Source organism: Engystomops pustulosus, chromosome 6 (genome assembly GCF_040894005.1).
Source record: "Engystomops pustulosus chromosome 6, aEngPut4.maternal, whole genome shotgun sequence".
Taxonomy (NCBI): Eukaryota; Metazoa; Chordata; class Amphibia; order Anura; family Leptodactylidae; genus Engystomops; species Engystomops pustulosus.
In genome coordinates this window covers 146619115-146640311 of record NC_092416.1, presented here as the reverse complement: position 1 = coordinate 146640311, position 21197 = coordinate 146619115, and the positions used below count along the sequence as shown (strand labels likewise).

The following is a 21197-nucleotide window of genomic DNA, read 5'->3' as shown; positions in this document are numbered from 1 at the left end:
CTGCAGCAAGGACAGCCACCAGCAGATCAACCAGAAATAAAATATATATAACGCTATTGTAGGCGTAAGTAAGCCGTTTGGATTCTCCTTTGGCTATTTTCTAGCCAAGTATGAAAAAACACTGATGAGATGACGCTGAGTTATGAGAAAATAAACGTAAAATAAAAAGGAAATGGCAGACTGTGCCTAATTGAAATCCAACCCCTAATAAATTTTCCCACTTCGGTCTTTGCGATGGATATGTGCGTCACTAAGCGCTAAACACAGCGGTCGCAAGTCTCACTCCAAATTCCTCACAATTGGCTAGTATATGCACTGCAGCAAGGACAGCCACCAGCAGATCAACCAGAAATAAAATATATATAACGCTATTGTAGGCGTAAGTAAGCCGTTTGGATTCTCCTTTGGCTATTTTCTAGCCAAGTATGAAAGCACACTGATGAGATGACGCTGAGTTATGAAAAAATAAACGTAAAATAAAAAGGAAATGGCAGACTGTGCCTAATTGAAATCCAACCCCTAATAAATTTTCCCACTTCGGTCTTTGCGATGGATATGTGCGTCACTAAGCGCTAAACACAGCGGTCGCAAGTCTCACTCCAAATTCCTCACAATTGGCTAGTATATGCACTGCAGCAAGGACAGCCACCAGCAGATCAACCAGAAATAAAATATATATAACGCTATTGTAGGCGTAAGTAAGCCGTTTGGATTCTCCTTTGGCTATTTTCTAGCCAAGTATGAAAGCACACTGATGAGATGACGCTGAGTTATGAAAAAATAAACGTAAAATAAAAAGAAACTGGCAGACTGTGCCTAATTGAAATCAAACCCCTAATAAATTTTCCCACTTTGGTGTTTGAGGTGGATATGTGTGTCACTAAGAGCTAAACACAACGGTAGCAAGTCCCCCTGCAAATTCCTCACAATATGGTACTAGCTGCACTACTAGTGCCAGCAAGCCCAGCCACAAGCAAACAAAAAAAAAAAAAGTATAACGTTATTGTAGCCCTAAGAAGGGCTGTTGGGTTCTTGGAGAATCACTCCTGCCTAACAGTAATCTACCTGCACACTAACGCTAACCCTGACCAGCAGCAGCTCTCTCCCTGGCGGCATCCAGACACAGAATGATCCGAGCAGCGCGGGCAGCGGCTAGTCTATCCCAGGGTCACCTGATCTGGCCAGCCAACCACTGCTATCGACGTGTAAGGGTACCACGTCATGCTGGGTGGAGTGCAGAGTCTCCTGGCTTGTGATTGGCTCTGTTTCTGGCCGCCAAAAAGCAAAACGGCGGGAGCTGCCATTTTCTCGAGCGGGCGAAGTATTCGTCCGAGTAACGAGCAGTTTCGAGTACGCTAATGCTCGAACGAGCATCAAGCTCGGACGAGTATGTTCGCTCATCTCTATTCAAGAGCAAACAATAGGAGAACACAAATGGATCAGGACACATACAGCCATATAGCAGATGTTAAACGTGCTAAGGCCATGGAATTTATCTGAGCTATACCTAGTAGTATAATATTTTCTGATGAGTCTTATGCTGCAATTTGGAAGTGGCAAGGAGGCAGAGCGCAACCTTTGAAAAGTTTCCTTTCCGCACCAGAAAAGCCATTTCCACTGCACATTTTCACACAATCTGTATATGGGATTTTTAACCCCTTAAGGACGCAGCCATTTTGTAGCCTAAGGCTCAGTCCCATTTTTTGGATTCTAACCTGCGTTGCTTTATATGGTTATAACTTTTGAACACTGTTACTTATCTAAACGATTCTGAGATAGTTTTTTTCCCCACATGTTGTACTTCATTTTAGTGGTAAATTTTGGCTGATAAGTTTTGCATTTATTAACAAAAAAAGAGAAAATGATAATTTTTTTGAAAAATTTGCCATTTTTGAAATTCATAAACATCGCGTTTTCAGGCAGATAGATTTATCACCTAAATAACTTGCCGAATAACATTTCCCATATGTCTACTTTACATTTTCATAATTTTTGAAATGTCTGGACAAATCGAATAGCGATTTTCCATATTTTCAAAATTGACTATTTTGGGGATAAATACTGTTTGAGATAAAATTTTACATATTTAGCATTAAAACCCCCTATATAATCAACCCATTTTCACATCTGCACCCCTCAAAATATAAGAAACAGCTTTTAGGAAGATTATTAACCCCTTGAGATCTTCATAGTAATGAAATCAAAATGGAGGTGAAATTTAGAATGGTCAAATTGTGCCGGTTATATGTTTATTTAGCCCTAAAATTTACACATTTCCAAAAGATAAAAAGAGAAAAACCACCATACAATTTGTTATGAAATTTCTCCCGAGTGCAGGGAGCCCCCACATGTGGCCGTTACTTGTTTTATGGTCGCACAGCGTGGGGGAAAATCTATCATTTGTGCATTGCCGTCTTCCAAGTGGCATAACATTGTTATGTTTTTGGCTACAGAGCTGGGTGATCCAGTAGAAGAAACTCTTTTGTGACCGGAGCTCAAAAACGAAAAAGACGATCCATGCACGTTTTCTCCTTATTTGGGCAAGGATTGGCGTCCTCGTGGAGTTATTTGTGATATGCGCATTTTATATCTACATATGTGAGTAGAACTGGAAATAAAAGTTTTAAAAGTTTGAAACTGTCTACACTATGTCTGGATATGTCTCTTATATGCAGTGAGTGGAGGAGACTAGGACAGGAGTGAAAATATTGACGGTTTCTGGTCTGAATGGTGACTTATCCCTGAAAGTGATCCCTTGTGTTTGGTACACAAATAAGGAGGAAACGTGCATGGATCGTCTTTTTCGTTTTTGAGCTCCGGTCACAAAAGAGTTTCTTCTACTGGATTATTGAATAGTGGATTTTTGCTGGATCCATCTAGGACCGTTAAGGACAGCTCATAAGAGGGAAGGTGCAGCACCACGCAATTTTTTAGAGCTGGGTGATGTTTCTAACTGGAGTAGTCATGAATGTAGGTAAAATTTAACTTTTATTAAAGGAATATTTAAAATAACCCCAGTGTGACATACATAACATATATATCCAGAATGTACGATGAGTTGTGTGACATTCTGCAGAGCCAGAAATGAGTTAAATATTGCTGGGGAAATATGAAATACCACAAGCAGATCCAACTTATTGCTACTATGGGCAGCCTTGGTACAGGTTGAGGTAGCGGCAATTTGTATTAAGCTGCCATACGATCCCTCCGTGATAAGAGATCGTAATCCTTCAAACCCTATTGCCCAATAGTCTAGCTCTAATAGCTACAGTTCGCTTATAGTCTCATAATCCCTGTGCTCAGGCTCTACGCGTTTCGCCCTGGATGCTAGGGCTCATCAGGAGACATAGAGCTGGGACGCTAGGTGCTGTTGTGTCTAATCTACTACATACAGACAGAGACAACATAAAACAAAGTAGAACGCCGGCGTCCTGATGGTGGGCGCCGGCGTGTGTTAGTCGTAGCCACTGGCGCGGCGGATCAGCCGTCCTTATATTCGGCATGACTCCGCCCCCCGGACAATGCGGGACCGCACACTGGATGATGCGCGAAGCTGCCCACCTATCCGGGGGAGTCGATTGCGAGCTAGAGCACGTCGGCCCCACTAGTAGGTTGTAAAAAGCGGGGATTGACACCAGCCCACTATTCAGACCCCGCCCCTTCATCGGACGGCGGACAGGTAAATAATTTATCATAGCAGGAAAAAGAGATAACGGAGCACCCAGGTATTAACAGATGGGATGGTTACTCCTTAATAATGCTAAAATACAGGAGATTAAGCGGGCAACAGTTATTCATAAGCCCGGTATGCTCCTGTGAAGACAGTGGATGGATATCTACTATTTACGCATCAGACTAGATACAAGCGATAGACTAATGCCTATGTTGCACTAAATAAAGTGTTAGAAATTCAGAGTTAAATAAACGGTGCAAGTGATATTGCATCATTTAAACCTTCTGGTTTAATGCACTTCATCCGGAATATCCATTGAGATTCTTTTCTCAGGATGTTGTTATTCCAGTCCCCCCTTCTTGGGGAGGGTCGAATCCTTTCAATGCCCTGAAACCTCAGAGCATTAAGGTCACCACCATGATGTTGATGGACATGGTTAGCCAGGGGTCTATCCTCGCCCCTTCTGATGTTCCCGATATGATCGAGGATTCTTACTCTCAGTTCTTTGATGGTTTTCCCGACATAATTTAGGGGGCATGGACAGGTTGCGAGGTAGAGCACTCCCATTGTTCTACAATGGATGAAATCTCGGTTAGAGTAGGTGGTGCCTGTTTTGACACTAGAAAATGTTTTGCTCTGGTTAATGTGTCCACAGGCCTTACATTTACCGCATCTAAAGGTCCCTTTGATGCTGCATTTTTGTAGCCAAGAATTCTCAGAGACAGCCGATGTGAGATGGCTATGGACCAGGCGGTCACCAAGATTTCTCCCTCTTCTGTATGTTATGGAGGGGTGCAATTCAATCCTCTGTTTCAAATCCTGAACATGTTTCAGGATGTCCCAAAATTTCCTCAAGATATTGTTAATTTCTTGGGCTTTTTCATCAAATGTAGCGATGAGTCTGATTTTATTGTCACCATCACTTCGTTGTTTTGGGACAAGCAGTGAGGATCGATCTTGGTCTCTAGCAAAGGACCTAGCCTCATCCAAAATTTTTTCAGGATATCCCCTCCTCATGAAGCGTGTCTTCAATTCTCTGGCTTTCGTTTCAAAGTCAGAGATATTGGAGCAGTTCCTCCTCATCCGGAGGAACTGTCCCTTAGGGATTCCTTTCTTTAAAGCTGGTGGATGATGGCTTTGCCACATCAGCAGGTTGTTTGAGGCAGTTTGCTTGCGGTAAACAGAGGTGCCTAAGCTCCCATCATTCATGATGGTGATAGCGAGATCCAAAAAGGAGATCGTTTCTGATTGGATTTCTGATGTCAATTTTATGCCTAAGTTGTTGTTATTCAGGACCGTTACAAACTCAGAGAATGATTCTCTGGTGTCTGTCCATAACAGCAGGACGTCATCTATAAATCTTGTCCAAAGACATATCTTGGACATCCATACGTCCATTCCCTCGGTAAAGACGAAACGCTCCTCCCACCAGCCCAGGAATAAGTTTGCGTATGTGGGGGCAGCTGGGCTCCCCATTGCAGTTCCTCTGAGCTGGTGGAAGAAGCGTCCGTCAAACAAAAAATAATTGTGTTCTAGTATGAGCACCAGAAGGTCCATGGTAAGTTGGTTATGGTTGGACAAATGTGAACCTCTCATGGATAAAAAGTGTTTAACCCCCAGACATCCTTTATCATGCGGAATGGAGCTGTATAATGCTTCCACATCTAAGCTAGCTAGCAAAGTTCCCTGAGGGATTGTGATACCATCGATTTTCCTAAGGACATCCATGGTGTCACGCACATAAGATGGCAGTGCCAACACAAATGGACGTAAAACCTTGTCTATGTATGTGGATATCCCCTGTGTCAGGCTATTAATGCCCAAGACAATGGGGCGACCCTATAATGGGGGGTACCCCTTATGTATTTTGGGGAGACAATAGAAAGTCGCGATGGTGGGATATTTAGGCATTAAGAAATCGAATTCTTGCTTGCTGACTAAGCCTGTTTGCAATGCTGGATCCAGTATCTTCAAGAGTTGGACAGCAAACATTTGGGTAGGATCCTGTGGTAGGGTTCTATAGCAATTTTTGTCCCCTAGTAGTGACTGGCACATCGCCTTATAATCGGGTTTATCCATAAGTACCACATTCCCCCCTTTATCCGATGATTTTATAATGATAGATTGGTCTCTTTCTAGAGAAAGGAGGGCGTGTATGTGGTCTTTGGTCAGATTAGAGTAGGATCTATCTGAAGAGCTGGGTGATGGCTTGTTTTTTGCGGGACATGTTGTACTTTGCAACAGTATCATTCTGGAGTAAATATGTTTTGTTGATCACTTTTTATTGCATTTTTAGTGGAATTCAAAAGGGAAAAATCATAATTTTTGGCGGGTTTTTAATTTTTTTATATATGTGGGGTTTGTGTTATGATTTAGACTTTTTTGAGCGTTCTATGTTTCTTTATATTCTTTAGGGCTTATGGGCATTTTTAGTGATTTAACAAGTTATTTTTTATTGAAAAACATTTTTTTTTACTTGATCCACCATGGGACATGAACAAGCAATCACCTGATTGCTTGTTCATGGTAATATTCTTCAATACTTATGTATTAAAAGGCACTGCCTTCTGGCATCTCTGGGGTCCCGATCGGACCCCATAAATGACATAGCAGCGATTGGCGCCCCCGGCAGGGGAGCCTATCATGGGGGAAAGACCCCCGGAAGGCAGACCCCCGCGGGTGTTAGTCGGGGATGTCAGCAGTAGATTACTGGTCCCGCGACCCCCGATCCCAGTTCGGCTCCTGTGCAGAGCTGAACCGGCATTGTCTCTGTGCAGTAGCTGTACTGCGCTGACCGCTATTCACAGGACTCAGCGCTGTACAGCTACGGCGCAAAGTGCTAAGGGGTTAATAATCCTAAACATTACACTGCTACTGCTACACTGCAGATTTACCACATGTAATACACAACCTGTGTGGGGGTCAAGGAAACCATAATTTGACCTCTATAGACCACCATTATTTGATTTATCCATTGATGTCTGCATTGCTAGAGGAGGACTTGGACCAGTCTAGGTGATGTAACCTGTTTTGGAGGCTCATAGTAGTATGGCAATGTTGGGTCAGTAACCCTGTCAGTACATGAATAACATTAGACAATATTGACTAGAATGTACTTACTGGGTTACTAGAAAGGGGGCACTTACCCAAGTGATGTATAAAAAATTGATTATTAGCAGTTACAGAATTTTTGTTGGATTAACCTAAATAAAGTTTTTTTGGTACACAATGTTCTTAGTGTTATCCCCCTCTGATATAACATTCATTTTCCAGAGTTGGGCACAGTTCCAGATCCGAGGAATGGGATCAATAGGAGGTGCAAGAGAGATTAAACAGGTTGTTGATAAGGGAGTAGTATCTTTGCCCACCTTTGGGGAAACACTGAGAGGTAGAGGACTGGATACACTTTTTTAGGGTTAGCACAAAAAAAAAAGGCAACTTCACGATTATATAATTATTTTCTTTAGGAAAGGTTGGGAAGTGGATCCTGGATCTTTTTCTAGCAACATCTGGGACAGGATATATAGAAACATTAATCTCTCTATTGAATGAAAATCATTGAATTGTGCAATTTAATATTGTCCATAGCTTATACTTTTTTCTGTCTAAAATGAACATAGAGATGAGCGAAAATAACATTTGTAATAGATGTCCTAAGGAAGACACGGGCATAGTTATCCGGACATCAGTGGTTCAGAGGCCCTCAAATAATCGCAAATGCTAGTCTATTGCTAGCACTTGCGACTATTTATCCCTCTCCGCCCAGTGGGGTGTAAGGGGCGGGGGGCGCAGCCGGCCTGGAGCGTTACTCGCTGCCGCCGGTGACTTTTACGCTGCCTGGCTTTGAATAAACGCGGCGCAGCCTCCTGACCCGATACATCAAGAGGAATCTGCACGAGCGCCAGCGTTTGATAAATGTCCCCCAAAGACTTCATACACTGTATCTGGTCCTGTCTCAGGTTAGCAGAATTTTGGACAAAGGTTATTGTGCATACTGAAAGTGGTATAGACGAGCAGTCCACCATTAACTTTAGGGTAGCATTTTTTTGTGCATAGATAAGAAGAAATGAGATACCTTATGAATAGAATGTTATTCTTGGCTAGATCATTAATAGCTGTGCAAGTGGGGTGACTTCGTACACCAGGTGTATAAGAATTAAAGTACCTTATTATAAAAAAAAAAATAAAAACTATGATCAAAGTTACTGTAGGAGTTTTGGTAAAGTGGGTTATTAGAGCATATAAAAAGCCTGGGAGTCCAATAATAATATCTCTTCTTCCCCTTAATCAAGGACATAACTGTAGTGGTAGCAGCCATAGCAGCTTCTATGGGGCTTCCTGAGTCAGAGGGCCAGCACCCCACCGAAGAATGGAGTGATATATATATATATATTTGTATGCATGTAAAAGGAAACCTACTATCAGAAGTAGATCTGATGGTAAATTCCTCCTGCCTGCCTCTGCTCTAATCTCTAATTTAATAATCCTGGAACCTAAACCTAACTAGTTATTATAACTGCAGGGCCTACTGGGGCGTGTACTATCCTGGCAGGGCACTGGGAGCTAAGGCTAGTACATATGCCCCAGTAGCCTGTGCAGTTAATTAACATATTACTAAAAGAAACTTTTTTTTTTTTTAAACAAGGTAGGTTCCAGATTTATTAAATTACTGATTACTTCTGATAGTAGATTCCTCATGGTAGGTTTCCTTTAGTACTGTATACATGTGTGTATATACTGTATGAGTGATAATACAATGTATATTTACTATAGGTATGTGTATATACGTTATATATAAATATATAAATGTACATATCAGTGCATAAATGTAATGTGTGAGTGTATAAATGTGTGTATTAATGTATGTGATTAAATAAACATGCAAGTCTACAAATATGTATAGATTTTTTTTTAAGGGGAAGGGGGGCCCCATTTAGAGGTCTATTAAGGGGCCCAGCCTCTTCTAGTTCCGCCCGACCCTTTTATCTATGCTGGAGGGAGAACTGGACCAGCCTTGGTGATGTAGCCTAGAGGTTCAAAGCAATATAGCAATGTTGGGTCAGTAATCCTTCCACGGCTTTAGATTTCCCTACATGACCGGATATAATTTAACATGACAATAGATACACTTGGGTTTCACAATTATTTAATTAACACATACAAATACTTAGATATCAACTTTCCAAAGTGTAATAGACATCTTTTCAAAATATATACTGAACTTTTTCCTTGTGACCCTACAGTATATTTACAGATAAATTATTCACATATATCCCTAATATCACTAGAAGGGTAAATACATAGAAATAAAGAGAATGCAATTGAAAGGTGAAAAGAATAACATATATTTCTACCAAAGTAATAACTTGAATTACCCCATAGTGACCCACTAGACCAGTGGTGGCGAACCTTTTACAGACCGAGTGCCCAAACTAATACAAAAAACCCACTTATATTTCATGAAGTGCCAACATGGTATTTTAAGCAGTAACTTATTGCTACATGTTCTTCCACATCTTTCAATTGTATCAGTCCCTGAGGCCCTGAGTTGAAAGGAGGGAAAATTCAGACTCTCATTGCAGCTTCTCTCCAGGGTCTGTAGAAGAAGAATGGTGGGTCCAGCAGGATGACTTTCAAAGATAATGCAGCCCTGTCCACACCTTCTCACTTTTCCCACCATTCCAAACAGCCAATGAAGTGTTGCTTTAAAATAGCGCTAACACCAGCATCTCTTAAGTCGCCTGGGACTGCAGGAAGATTTGTTGGATTTGTTCCCGTCTGGTGACCTCTGTTTGTTCCGTGATGGCCTGAGTGCCCACAGAAATGGCTCTGAGTGCCACCCCTGGCACCCGTGCCATAGGTTCGCCACCACTGCACTAGACCTACTGTTTTATTCCAGTACAAATAACAAGTGATTCTTTTAATGAATAGAAAATACATGTGATAAATACAGAAGAGATTTAAATGTGGTCTTAAAGGGCATCTACCACCAGGATGAAGGATTGTATGCAAATAAGCTGGAGGGGCTCCATAGGCGTTAATGGAGCCTGGAGCCCATCAGGCTCATTTGCACAGTCTTTCATTATGGTGGTAGATGTCCTTTAAGGATTTCTTGAACTGCTGCCCACATGCTCTAATCATGCATTTGGACATTATAGAAGGGGTGAAGGGAGGTATAGAAGTAGTAACACCAGGCAAGTGAAATGCCCAGGCATCTCTGATAAGAGGAGGAGCACATGAATGGGCCTCATACATCTTATGTACATTAAATCATGTTTTATCCTTTAAGTTTTAAGAACCTCTGGAAAAATAATAATAACGATTAAAGCACAGGTACAATACTCATTAACATGAGGATGACATCTACAAAACAGCTACAGTATATTATATATAGTGTCTTATATTAATATTTGCTCAATAAGAGACACCAGGTTTTATTTTCAAGGGATGTCTTATTTTTCCATAAACAAGAATTCACATTTATTGTTGAACAAAAACTCTCTAACATCCTTATACACATCTGATCACATGAAATCATAGCAAACCTCCATGCAGGATGGGGAGGTGTTGTGTCTATGGAGGGATGCTGTAATTTCATATGATCAAATACATACATGAGGTACACATTTAAAATGTAACTGGGTAAAAGGACCTTGGATTACATCACCTGGTCACATGACATGAACTGCCCAATGAAGTAACAGAGCTTTCAACTAGGACCTGACAACTAGGACTAGGGCGGCAATGCAGTGGACACAGCACATACTGAACCCCCATTACTATCATTGGACACGCATTAGGTGAGTGGCATAGAAGATTACAAACTGATTTTTATTGACCTCACAGCCATGGACAGGAACCATATAGGGATAAGGGCAGTGCCTTTAAATCATATATTTTAATAAAGCATTCATTTTGAGTGGGTTCATTTAAATGGCATGTTCCCTTTAACTGCTTGCATCTCATAGTATATAAGGCTGGAAAAGACACAAGTCCATCAAGTCCAACCATTAGGAATAAAATAAATGTTTTATCCCCATAACCCGTGATATTTTTTTCTCTCCAGAAAGGCATCCAGGCCTCTCTTTAACATGTACATAGAGTCGGCCATAACAACCTCCTCTTATCTCTTATTTAATAGCTCATTGAATCGCAATCCTGATGTGCAATTCTTGTCTTTACATCGACAGTGGAACCAAGCTGTTACAGAAAGGGGCATCTGAAGTGATGCATCTCCAGCCAGCCTCTAAAAGTGACTCATCTCAGGCAAACATAGAGGATATTAAAAAGAACATTTCATACCCTACCTAAAAGTGCTGGTAGTTATGTGCTGTGAAAGCGGATGATGGAGGCTCTTTAAATTCCAAGTTTAATTACATAATACTACCCTGTATTTCTCACTCTTCATAACTGCACATCCATTGGCAATAGATTTGACCATATATAACAGATTGAAATCTTATGAGCCAGAGTTCCTAAAAGCGGCTCTACAGGTTTAAAAAACAAGCTGGGTGTTGAATTTAAGATCTGTGGTCCCCCATTGATCTGCTGGAAGTGGTTAAAATGCACACCATGGCGCAGGAGTGATGTTATGTATAATTGTCACATTTGGAGCTCAGTTCAAGGGGTCTGAGATACAATACCAAACATAGCCACATTCACTATATAGGAATTGCTACTAGGCAGTGCTGATGTGCGGACTCTTCAGTCTACTGATCCCAGATGTCCCACCTCTCTACATGCAGGCATCCTCGCTCCAGCCATACTGTGCATGATAGACAGTGATTATATATAGTTAATAATAATTCCTTTATTTATATAGCGCACACAGATTACACAGCGCTACACAGACCTTGACAAATCAGTCCCTGTCCCCAATGGGGCTCATAATCTAACCAACCTACCAGTATGTTTTGGAGTGTGGGAGGAAACCGGAGGACCCGGAGGAAACCCCACGCAAACACAGAGAGAACATACAAACTCTTTGCAGATGTTGACCTGGATGGGACTTAAACCCAGGACCCCAGCGCTGCAAGGCTGAAGTGCTAACCACTGAGCCACCGTGCAAAAATAATTTTACTTTAATAAAAAATAGACTGTAAAAAAGCTCTGAAATGGTCTGGAATTTCCTTTTTTTATTAATATGGGGTGAATGTCCATGTAAAGCTGGATAATTATTATCATAGATCAGCCGGCACAAAACATGTAAAATGGCTGTCTGTTTTACTTTGATGCCCATTCACCACACTATGACAAAGGCAGATAGTATTTCCATTAATTACATTTTGCCCTTTTTCTTTGTAACAAAAATAGTGTATCAGCCATTGAAATGAGAAATTTGAGCAAAAATGTAAATAGTCATGGATACATGACAGAGATTCAAAACTTTAATTATGTCATTATCTAATACAACTTAAAAACATGCTTTTATGTAATACAGAACCAAAGATAGGAGCTTCTGACGCCAAACTTGACGCATGTGTCTCATGCTCGACTTTGGGAAAGATTTCTTTTGTATATATGTAATCAAGTGAGATTGTACAATAAAGATGGAATTCTAAAAAGAACATATCACTTCCCAGGTGAGGGGACTAGTAGTTTAGTGGGGTAAAACCTAGTGACAGGTTCCCTTTAAGTTCTCATCCCGTGCCAGTTATCAAAAGACCAGCGGATCCTGGACAACCTCTTGAAATGGAATCTGTCACCGCATTTACTGTCCTGAACTATCTGTTTAACCCCTTCCCTACATGCTCTGTAATAGTATGGCGCGCTAGGAAGGCACTTACGAGCAATGCCAGAGCCATACAGAACAGGTGTCAAAAAGGGATACGTTTTTAAACAAGTGCATTTCTTGAACTTATTTGTCCAAAGTTTTAACATAAATGGTCACTGTCGTATTTGATTTCAACCACATCCGTTACAGATTATAACAATGACTAGAGATGAGCGAATCCGAATTTCAAGTTCAGGTCCGGGTGCGTCCTTTGCGACCCGAACATGTTGCCAACTTGACACCCTGAGCAACTAGTCTCCACTGTGATTGGCCAGGGGTGTCCCCCCACCAATCACAGCTATGGCTAGTAGCCAAGGGCGTCAATTTGCCATATTGGCTCCATGGCTTCCGAACTTGAAGTTCGGATTTGCTCATCTCTACTGGAGACCCCTTCATCCAGAAACTTTACATAAATTCCGAAGAGAAAAAAATCCCCCTTTTTCTAGGCTCCAGTTGCATCAGATGTCATACAATTAAAATGTATTAAAGACTATTAGACTCCAACAACAATAGCAAATTGAAAACCTTCAGTCCTTTAGAATTTCTATGTTGCCTGACGGATCCCATCCACCTCTGATGGACCGTTTTCTTGATCCTCTCAATAGCTAATTTGTGTAGTAGATGTGATTATTTTGGTTATTCTGTTCATACCCATATCCAGAGACATCTCTAGAGGGTGCAGATGTTGTATATGCCTGAGGACACCTCCTGTTCATTGGGACCCCTACGTTTGGCCTCTGCACCAATGGATTAGAAAAGTCTCGGTGGACCATATCCATTGTCTTCAATATAAAAGAAAAAACTAGAAAAATGAGTGAAGAGAAATCCAAACATTAAAATTTATTCCAACTGTAGAAGACGATATTCTAGTTCAATATAACAAAATGATCAGCATTTTAAGGTCCCCCATATGCCACCAGAATACTGTATGATGTACTGTCATGTATCTAAGTTATGGATGAGTGTACCACGGTCGTATATATGGTGTGCAGAGTATTTAATACCATTGGGCCATGATGAGGATTGCATAGTATACCACACACTGACACTCAGTAGACAGGTCCACAATATTTAAACCTATTCCCTGAAATTTAATGTAAACCAATCCACTGAACACATACATAAACGGTTCTGCCTGCGCCTTTAACAATTTCTCAAGCAGCATCCATCCTCCTTTGCTGGTCTTCGAGGCTAGACGCACACCATGGTGCCATCTTCAAGACATACACACAAGAATTCAGTTTCTAAAGTCCTTCATCATTGTATGTTGGGGGAGCTGGCTTCAGGATGCTTTGAGGATCTGTCTCCACAAGGGGGCGCCAAGCTACTTCACCAGTTAGGAGAAGGTCTTCTCCGTTTAGAGAATCCAAGAATTGCATCTAGAAAATAGAGAGCAACAATGAGGGAATTTATGCACAAAATAAAGAGTCAGATTAATAGTATTTTATTATCTACAATATATTTGTATAGGTCTTGTCAGAGTCTACACGTCCACCCACTATTCTAGCTAGTGACCTGCATCTGGATGCTCATTTCATGCTTGGGATTGCATAGTACAGTAGCTTCCGGCTTTGATCCTGTAAGAATCATCTCTAATAATTTGGCATAGAAGCAGGTTTTTATAACGTGTACAAATATATAGAGGCATTATCTGCTGGTTTTAAGTTAACCTTACATTTCCCTTCAAGAACCCCCTTATTCTGTACCTATATAGAGAATTTCATGGGAGACAGCGTGCTTATATGATGGGGAACAGTACAGCGTCTATACTTCTTGCCCATGGCGATCAATCAGAGCTCAGCTTTAATTTATGAACCGCTATGGGAAATGAAAGCTGAGCTGTGAATGGTTGCCATGGGCTTCACAGTGCACAGTTAGACTAGATAGAAAAATCTGGCGCAGTCCAAGACTAAGGCTACATGGCCATCCAGGCCATATAGGGGACGTTTACACACCATATATACGCCCCCCCATAAACGGCAATGGGCGCACATACGGGAGCGGTACGGTGCAGCATGTTTACCGTTCTGTGCCCGGGTGAAAGATAGGACCTTTCCCTGTAATACAGTGCCGTGCGCCATACATCGCTATGGAGAGGGACAGGATTGAGCAGCGCTCACCGCTCCTCCTTTCCCAGGCGCCAACGCGTGCCCACCATTCTACGGTACGGCGGGCACAGTGTCGTGTGAATGTAGCCTTCGGCTGCTTTCTCACCGCCAGATGCTCACCTGACCGTAGCACGGACAAGCATACAGAAGCTCTGCTCACAACTCCCTTCTCCATAGTGAGGCATGGCATCCGGCCGTAAACCTGGGAAAAGATAGAGCATGTCCAATCCATTCACCCGTGCACAGTTCTGTGACGCAGGTGTGTGCGCACCTTATCGTAGCAGACTATGGCGACGTATATCCAGATAAACGGCTGTGTGAAAGCAGCACAAGAGGGAGATTTATCCGAAGAGTCTGAGGTAAAACTGTTCTAGTTGCCTATGGAAACCAATCACAGATCAGCATTCATTTTAGAAACAGCTGTGGGAAATGAACTCCGAATTCTGATTACGGACTTCAGACACTTCTGGTAAGCGTTTCATTCTGAATAGTAAATCTGGTGTACTTTAGTCTAACATTCCTCCTTCTATAAGTTTTACTAGAAAATGCCACAAAACTCTGCGGACAGTGTGGCAAGTTAGGCCATTCCCCATGCTGCCAAGGACTTGTCCCTTTCTCCTTTTTCATACCGTCTCCAAAACACTCAAAGAGATGACTCGTTTTAAAAGCAACTCAAGTCACATTTGTCTAAACATTTCTCTTAGTTTATCGGTACAAATTTGGGAAAGCTTTTAATACGTTGATAATTTAGGGCAGTGATGGCGAACCTTTTAGAGACCGGGTACCCAAACTACAACCAAAACCCACTTATTTATTGCATAGTGCCAGCACTGCAATTTATGTAGTAATTTATTGCTACCTGTTCTACCACAACATTCAATCATATCGGCCTCTAGAGGACAACAAAGCCGTTAAAAGAAGAAGGCAAATTTTGACTAATGTTGTAGCATCTCGCTATGGTCCCCCTGTACAGGAAAATATGTGGGGCCTATAATCCCTTTTCCACATGATCTACCTCTTCCTGCAGTCCCAAGCAATCAAGAACGGGTTTCTTTAAAATAGCACTGAGCGCATCATTTCTTGAGTCGCTTGGGACTGCAGGATGATTCTTTGAGTTCTATGTTGATGGCTTGGTTGCCCAAAAAGAAGGCTCTGAGTGCCACCTCTGGCACCCGTGCCATAGGTTCGCCAACACTGATTTAGGGCTAAAACCACTCTAAATTCTCAACATATTACAAGCTTTCCCAAATTTGTAATAATAAACGAAGAGAAATGTTACATAAAATCTATAATTTTAAACTAAACAGTGATGAAAATCAGAGAGATCCATGCAGTGATTTGGGAAAGTTTTGATACATTTATGAAGAAAAGTAAAGGTCTTTTTGAAGAGAGGTTTTCAGCTAATGTCACATCTCCATGCCTCAGCAACTTGTTTTCCATCCAACACCCATCCACTTGGCAAATATAACATGGCTGGGCATTTACCTACTCATGCCTCCGTCAGATCATATTCATCTTTCAGGAGATCCAAGCCTTTCCAGGTGGAGCACAGGAGAAGAGGTGTGACATGTAAACTTTTCTTATTTGAAGTCAGGCTCAAATTGTTAGAATTAACGGTTTCAAATGATTTATGACCCAATGTAGATGCCAAGTCAATATGTTCCCATGTAAGCAGTACTATCCTAATGTAATCAGCCATTTCAACACGTAGTTATGCAAATATCATTATGAAGCATAAAACGTTTGAGGCACCTAATCAGACCTGCACACAGGAGGTTCTGTAAACCAACCTTTAAGTACAACATTCAAAACCAAAATTTTGTTTAATTTCAGAAATTAATATTCCAGGTGATAATCGTTAAATGTGTACTATATTTGATTAAAGGCAAATGGGTCTTTGACAAGTTTTTTTCCTGCAGTTATCGGTAGTCACACAGATAGCAGAAATGCATGGAAAAGTTTTAAAGTTTTTAATGAAAGTCATGGGATAGAATTCTCTCCTGAAAAAGATACCACTAAAGCCCCCCACATTTCTTTACACTAAGATATATAGCTCACCTGTCCCATGCTGCAATTTACAGAAAAATTAAAAACCAGTCCCATGTGGTCTTCTGATCCACATCCACCTGGTGAAGGCACCTAATATCCCAGGCATGCACAGTGAAACACTGTGTATGGCCCTCTGCTTCATCCAGCCTACTGTGCACACCTTTCCCATCAGTTTCCACTAATTTGGCAAAGCTGAGTCAAATACATTTGGGACTCTAAAACTTGCTCTAAAAAGGCATAATAGAGGTTTGAGAATCGGCTTGAGAAAGCGCCACTAAGCGCGAAACAGCCCTGTTGTCAAGGCTTGCTTCTCCCTGCATGTGTTTTTACGCTTCTTCACCTGAATAAAGGACGTTACACTTTTCTATAAAGTGGGTGAGTGCCGTTACTTTCCTCTATGTGTTGCATAATGGAGGTTTAATGGCTCCAAACAGGCATGACAAGTTCCCTCTAGTAAAATATTATCCAGTAGGTTTTAGCCCCCTCTCTTTATCCATCTGCAGTGTACAGATATCAGAAAGGCTTATAAACATATAAAGTGAGGAGAAGGAAAAAACAGCACAAAAAAAAGCTTTTTTTCTATTAAAAAAATAAAAACAACATTTTTTATTTCACAAATTATTAGTAAAGGTCATACGTAAACAAGTATGAAGATCTTTAGAGATTAAGAAGGATAAATTAAAGGCAGCAAAATGTATATCTGCAAGTTGTTATTCAGGGTAGGAACAATACCAATACCAGGCACAACCCTAGAAGGAAGCATGAGGGGGGTACCATATGGTGCTGCACGTTGACAGGAACACAGTTGCCACACCGTTCTGGATCAGATAAACTGGGTAGTTGGGTGGTTGTCACTGCGGTGCACACTGGTAGCAGAGGGGATTTGGAGTATTCTTAATAAGAAACAACTGATATCTCAGTTACACAACACGTTTCAGAATCTCAAAAAATTTCTTTTTTCAAGTGGGAAGAGGCTAAAAAAACATATGTATAAACACATTTAAAAGGGTAGAGAGATGTATAAAAGTAGCAGAGCAAAAAAATTGCCAAATGGGGTTGCTTTCACTAAATGTACCTGTGAGAAATGTAAATACTGTAGGAATTGAATTCAATAGGTGTTATATTTGGTGTTTCATACATAGCACCTATTGAATTCAATACCTATATATTTACATTTATCACTACAGAGGTACATTTAGCGAAAGCAACCCAATTTGGCAATTTTTTTCTCTGCTACTTTTATAAACACCCTTTTAAATGTGTGTATACATTCATATGTTTTTTAACCTCTTCCCACTTGAAAAAGGAATCCTTTGAGATTCCAATAAACGTTTCTTATGAAGAATTCTCTGAATCCCATCCACTACCAGTGTGCGCAACAGTGTCAACCACCCAGCTATCCACTTATAAGAAGGGGGCATCCACCAAGTAAAACAAAAAGGCAAGCAGTACAGCTCACCATCAGAAAGGTCTTCTTTACAGTCCAATTGCACTTGCTGAATACGCAAGTTGCACCGCGTCAGCCTTCTGGACTCCAGGGAAGTCATTTGTAGGAAAACAAAAATTGGATCCCACCACAATCCCATGTAGACAAGATTCTTAAATATACTCAGGATACCAAAATAACACATTCTCTAATTTTGGTTCCCCTGGGATCGCACCGTAAATCCTCCGACTCTACAAGCTACAGATAAGATAACTTCTTTATCCAGGGGGGAGGGACTCTGGATGTGTTATGGCCGATATGTAGCAAAGATGACAGTGTGTCTTATAGCTGAGATGCAGTAGAGCTGAAGTGCATCTGGTGTGTTATATCCATCGCATGGATCTCATCATCTCGCATCTCTGACCGGTCTCATCTCTTTTTTTTTCTGTGTGTCAGATACTATTAGAATGTTCAGAAGCTATATAAAAAAAGTGTATATAAACCTTGTACCCTGATAATGTAAGTACATTGTAAGCTTGCAATATCTTACAGCACTAGAGGGATCATTAAGTGTCTGCTTAGGGAGTCCCCATCCACAGTCTGTAATTTTACACTTACAATCACTGAATGATAGATACAACAATAAAACTGGGTAAAATTGTAATGTAAGGGGGTTAAACATATGCTTTATTATGTAATCCCCTAGTTATCACTAGGGGATTAAAATTTGAGAACCTTCTTTCATGGTAGACACTGGACCTACGCCATGATCTTAGACATGGCCATGGCCATTGTCAATTCTGTTAGTCAAGGTAATTGTTGCATTTCGAGGGACAATGCTCTTATCAGCGGCCATGTCTAAGAGTATTGTTGTTTGAAATGTGTAGGTCCAGCATCTGCCACTCCTTACAATTTTATAGGTGTAGGCTCGTCTTACATTTCAATACTATGTGATGTTGCCTATGACTACATTGGCAGGGAACATATATGTATAAACTAGACATACACAGATTATCATATAATCTATGCATAAATTAGTAGCTTGACACAGCTTCTGCTAACAAAGAAGCTTTATATCACAAGCCACAATACTCTATACCCTACACATATTTGGTGCATGGGCTCACTGCATGCACTTCCCTAACTTTTGGCATCTCCAGAACCTTCTGTGCACTGCAATATAACTTACAATTTAACAGTGTTAACTTCCAGTGCTGAAATGTGTTGTAATGTTATAACACATTACAAAACATTTTAACACTGTTAAATTGTAAGTTAAATTGTATTGGAAAGAGGCTTAAAAGCGATAAAATGCGTACTGCATAGTATCTATGCTGTATTTCTTCCATTTGTGGAGAAGACAGTTTCAAAGACTGCAGAAAGTTCCAACATGTGTGGATTCTAAGTAATGCTGATGTATCTGTCACATGGAAAAGAAAAGCGAGAAACCACTAATCCATGATGAACAAGTTTTGCATATTATTTTGTAACCTGTGATATCTATAATCATAAGAGAACATACATGCCCGGATAAAAATATCACTGTGTCTATATGCAGACAAAGGATGATATGGTGTCAACTCTACTGGAATCAACTTTCACCCAACCAACTCCATAACTCATGTCCACAAGGTGCGCGTGAACTAGACTACGTCTCTGGAAGACGTCTGGTAGAATAACACTGCTTAGCATACATGGAGTGTCCCGAAGGTCTGGGAACTGTTTTCACCATGCTTGGCCTGTGTTCAGCCAGCAAAAGCACCAGTTTGCAGAGTGGCAGGAACACGGACCAGCTGAATAAACAATGACATGTTAGAGAGAAGGTTAAGAAAAAAAAAAAATTCAATCTACTTTCAAGATCCTGCCTGTCCCGTACTTGTTAACACGGCTGTTCCAGCCCAATCTCACATAATCCATAATGAATACCTTGTGTTAAGAAAAAAAAAAACTTTGGAAAATAAAACTTAAATGTTTTATTTCTTAATGGATTTATTAAAACAAATTTTAAAAATGTTTTTTTTTCGAAGAACCGAATGACCCGTGCACTACTAAAAGTGAGTGAAGATCTGATGGCCACTTGTCAAGTCTTTGGCTAAGGAGGGTTAACTAGAGTTACACCTTCAAACTACTTATATATTTGGTAAATATCTCACAAAATCTATGAAAGGAGGATGGAGTCATTTGGGAAAGGATTACGTAACTCACAGGTGTTTCTGCAGACCCGTACAGTTCAGTCCATGCAGAAAAAGACATCATTAAAACCAAACCTTAGAAGGACCTACAAAATCCACATGAGACTAAACACTAAAACATTCTTTGGAATTGAAGGATTATTAAGCATGTCACAGTGGTGTTTATTTCGTTTAACAAGTTTCAGTCTAGCTACAAAGACCATACCACAAAAGACACTGATGTTGGAAACGTAGGATTTGCTCCGCAAAGCTTTGGTGAAGGTAGCACACAAGCCTCTCCTGGGTCCTCAGAACATCCATATGCTAGCAATAACACACTAGACATTATTAAGAAATGCCCCTTGTGGGTTGTTTACTGCATGCCAACTATATGTGTAATGTGTCTGCACAATAAAACAAGGAGAAAGACTTAGGAGCTATCTAATATACCTTTGTAAGTGTGACCAGATGCTTTGTATTAAGAACTGATAAACAGGCTTTGCAAATGTCTCTCATTGTTAGCTACCAGAATAAGCAGCTGATATGAGTGTTTCTAATCAAGCCAAGTGAGGATCTACATAACTTAAAGGAAATCTACCATTTGCTATTATGCATTTTGAACCATACATACCTTGAGAGTGCTGTAGCTATACTGATGTAGAAACATACACTCACCGGCCACTTTATTAGGTACACCTGTCCAACTGCTCGTTAACACTTAATTTCTAATCAGCCAATCACATGGCGGCATTTAGGCATGTAGACATGGTCAAGACAATCTCCTGCAGTTCAAACCGAGCATCAGTATGGGGAAGAAAGGTGATTTGAGTGCCTTTGAACGTGGCATGGTTGTTGGTGCCAGAAGCGCTGGTCTGAGAATTTCAGAAACTGCTGATCTACTGGGATTTTCACGCACAACCATCTCTAGGGTTTACAGAGAATGGTCCGAAAAAGAAAAAACATCCAGTGAGCGGCAGTTCTGTGGGCGGAAATGCCT

General features: G+C 40.8%; 1 protein-coding gene across 1 annotated transcript in view; it reads right to left on the bottom strand.

Annotated features, from left to right (window-relative positions):
• Positions 1-13261: 13261 nt before the first annotated feature.
• The window catches only part of UQCC1 (ubiquinol-cytochrome c reductase complex assembly factor 1), a 77321-nt gene continuing 69385 nt past the window's right edge, over positions 13262-21197 (bottom strand). Inside the window, exon 10 of the mRNA XM_072111674.1 lies at positions 13262-13825. Within this exon, the coding sequence (XP_071967775.1) occupies positions 13691-13825 (135 nt within the window). The 3' untranslated portion in view covers positions 13262-13690. The remainder of the gene's footprint in view (positions 13826-21197) is intronic.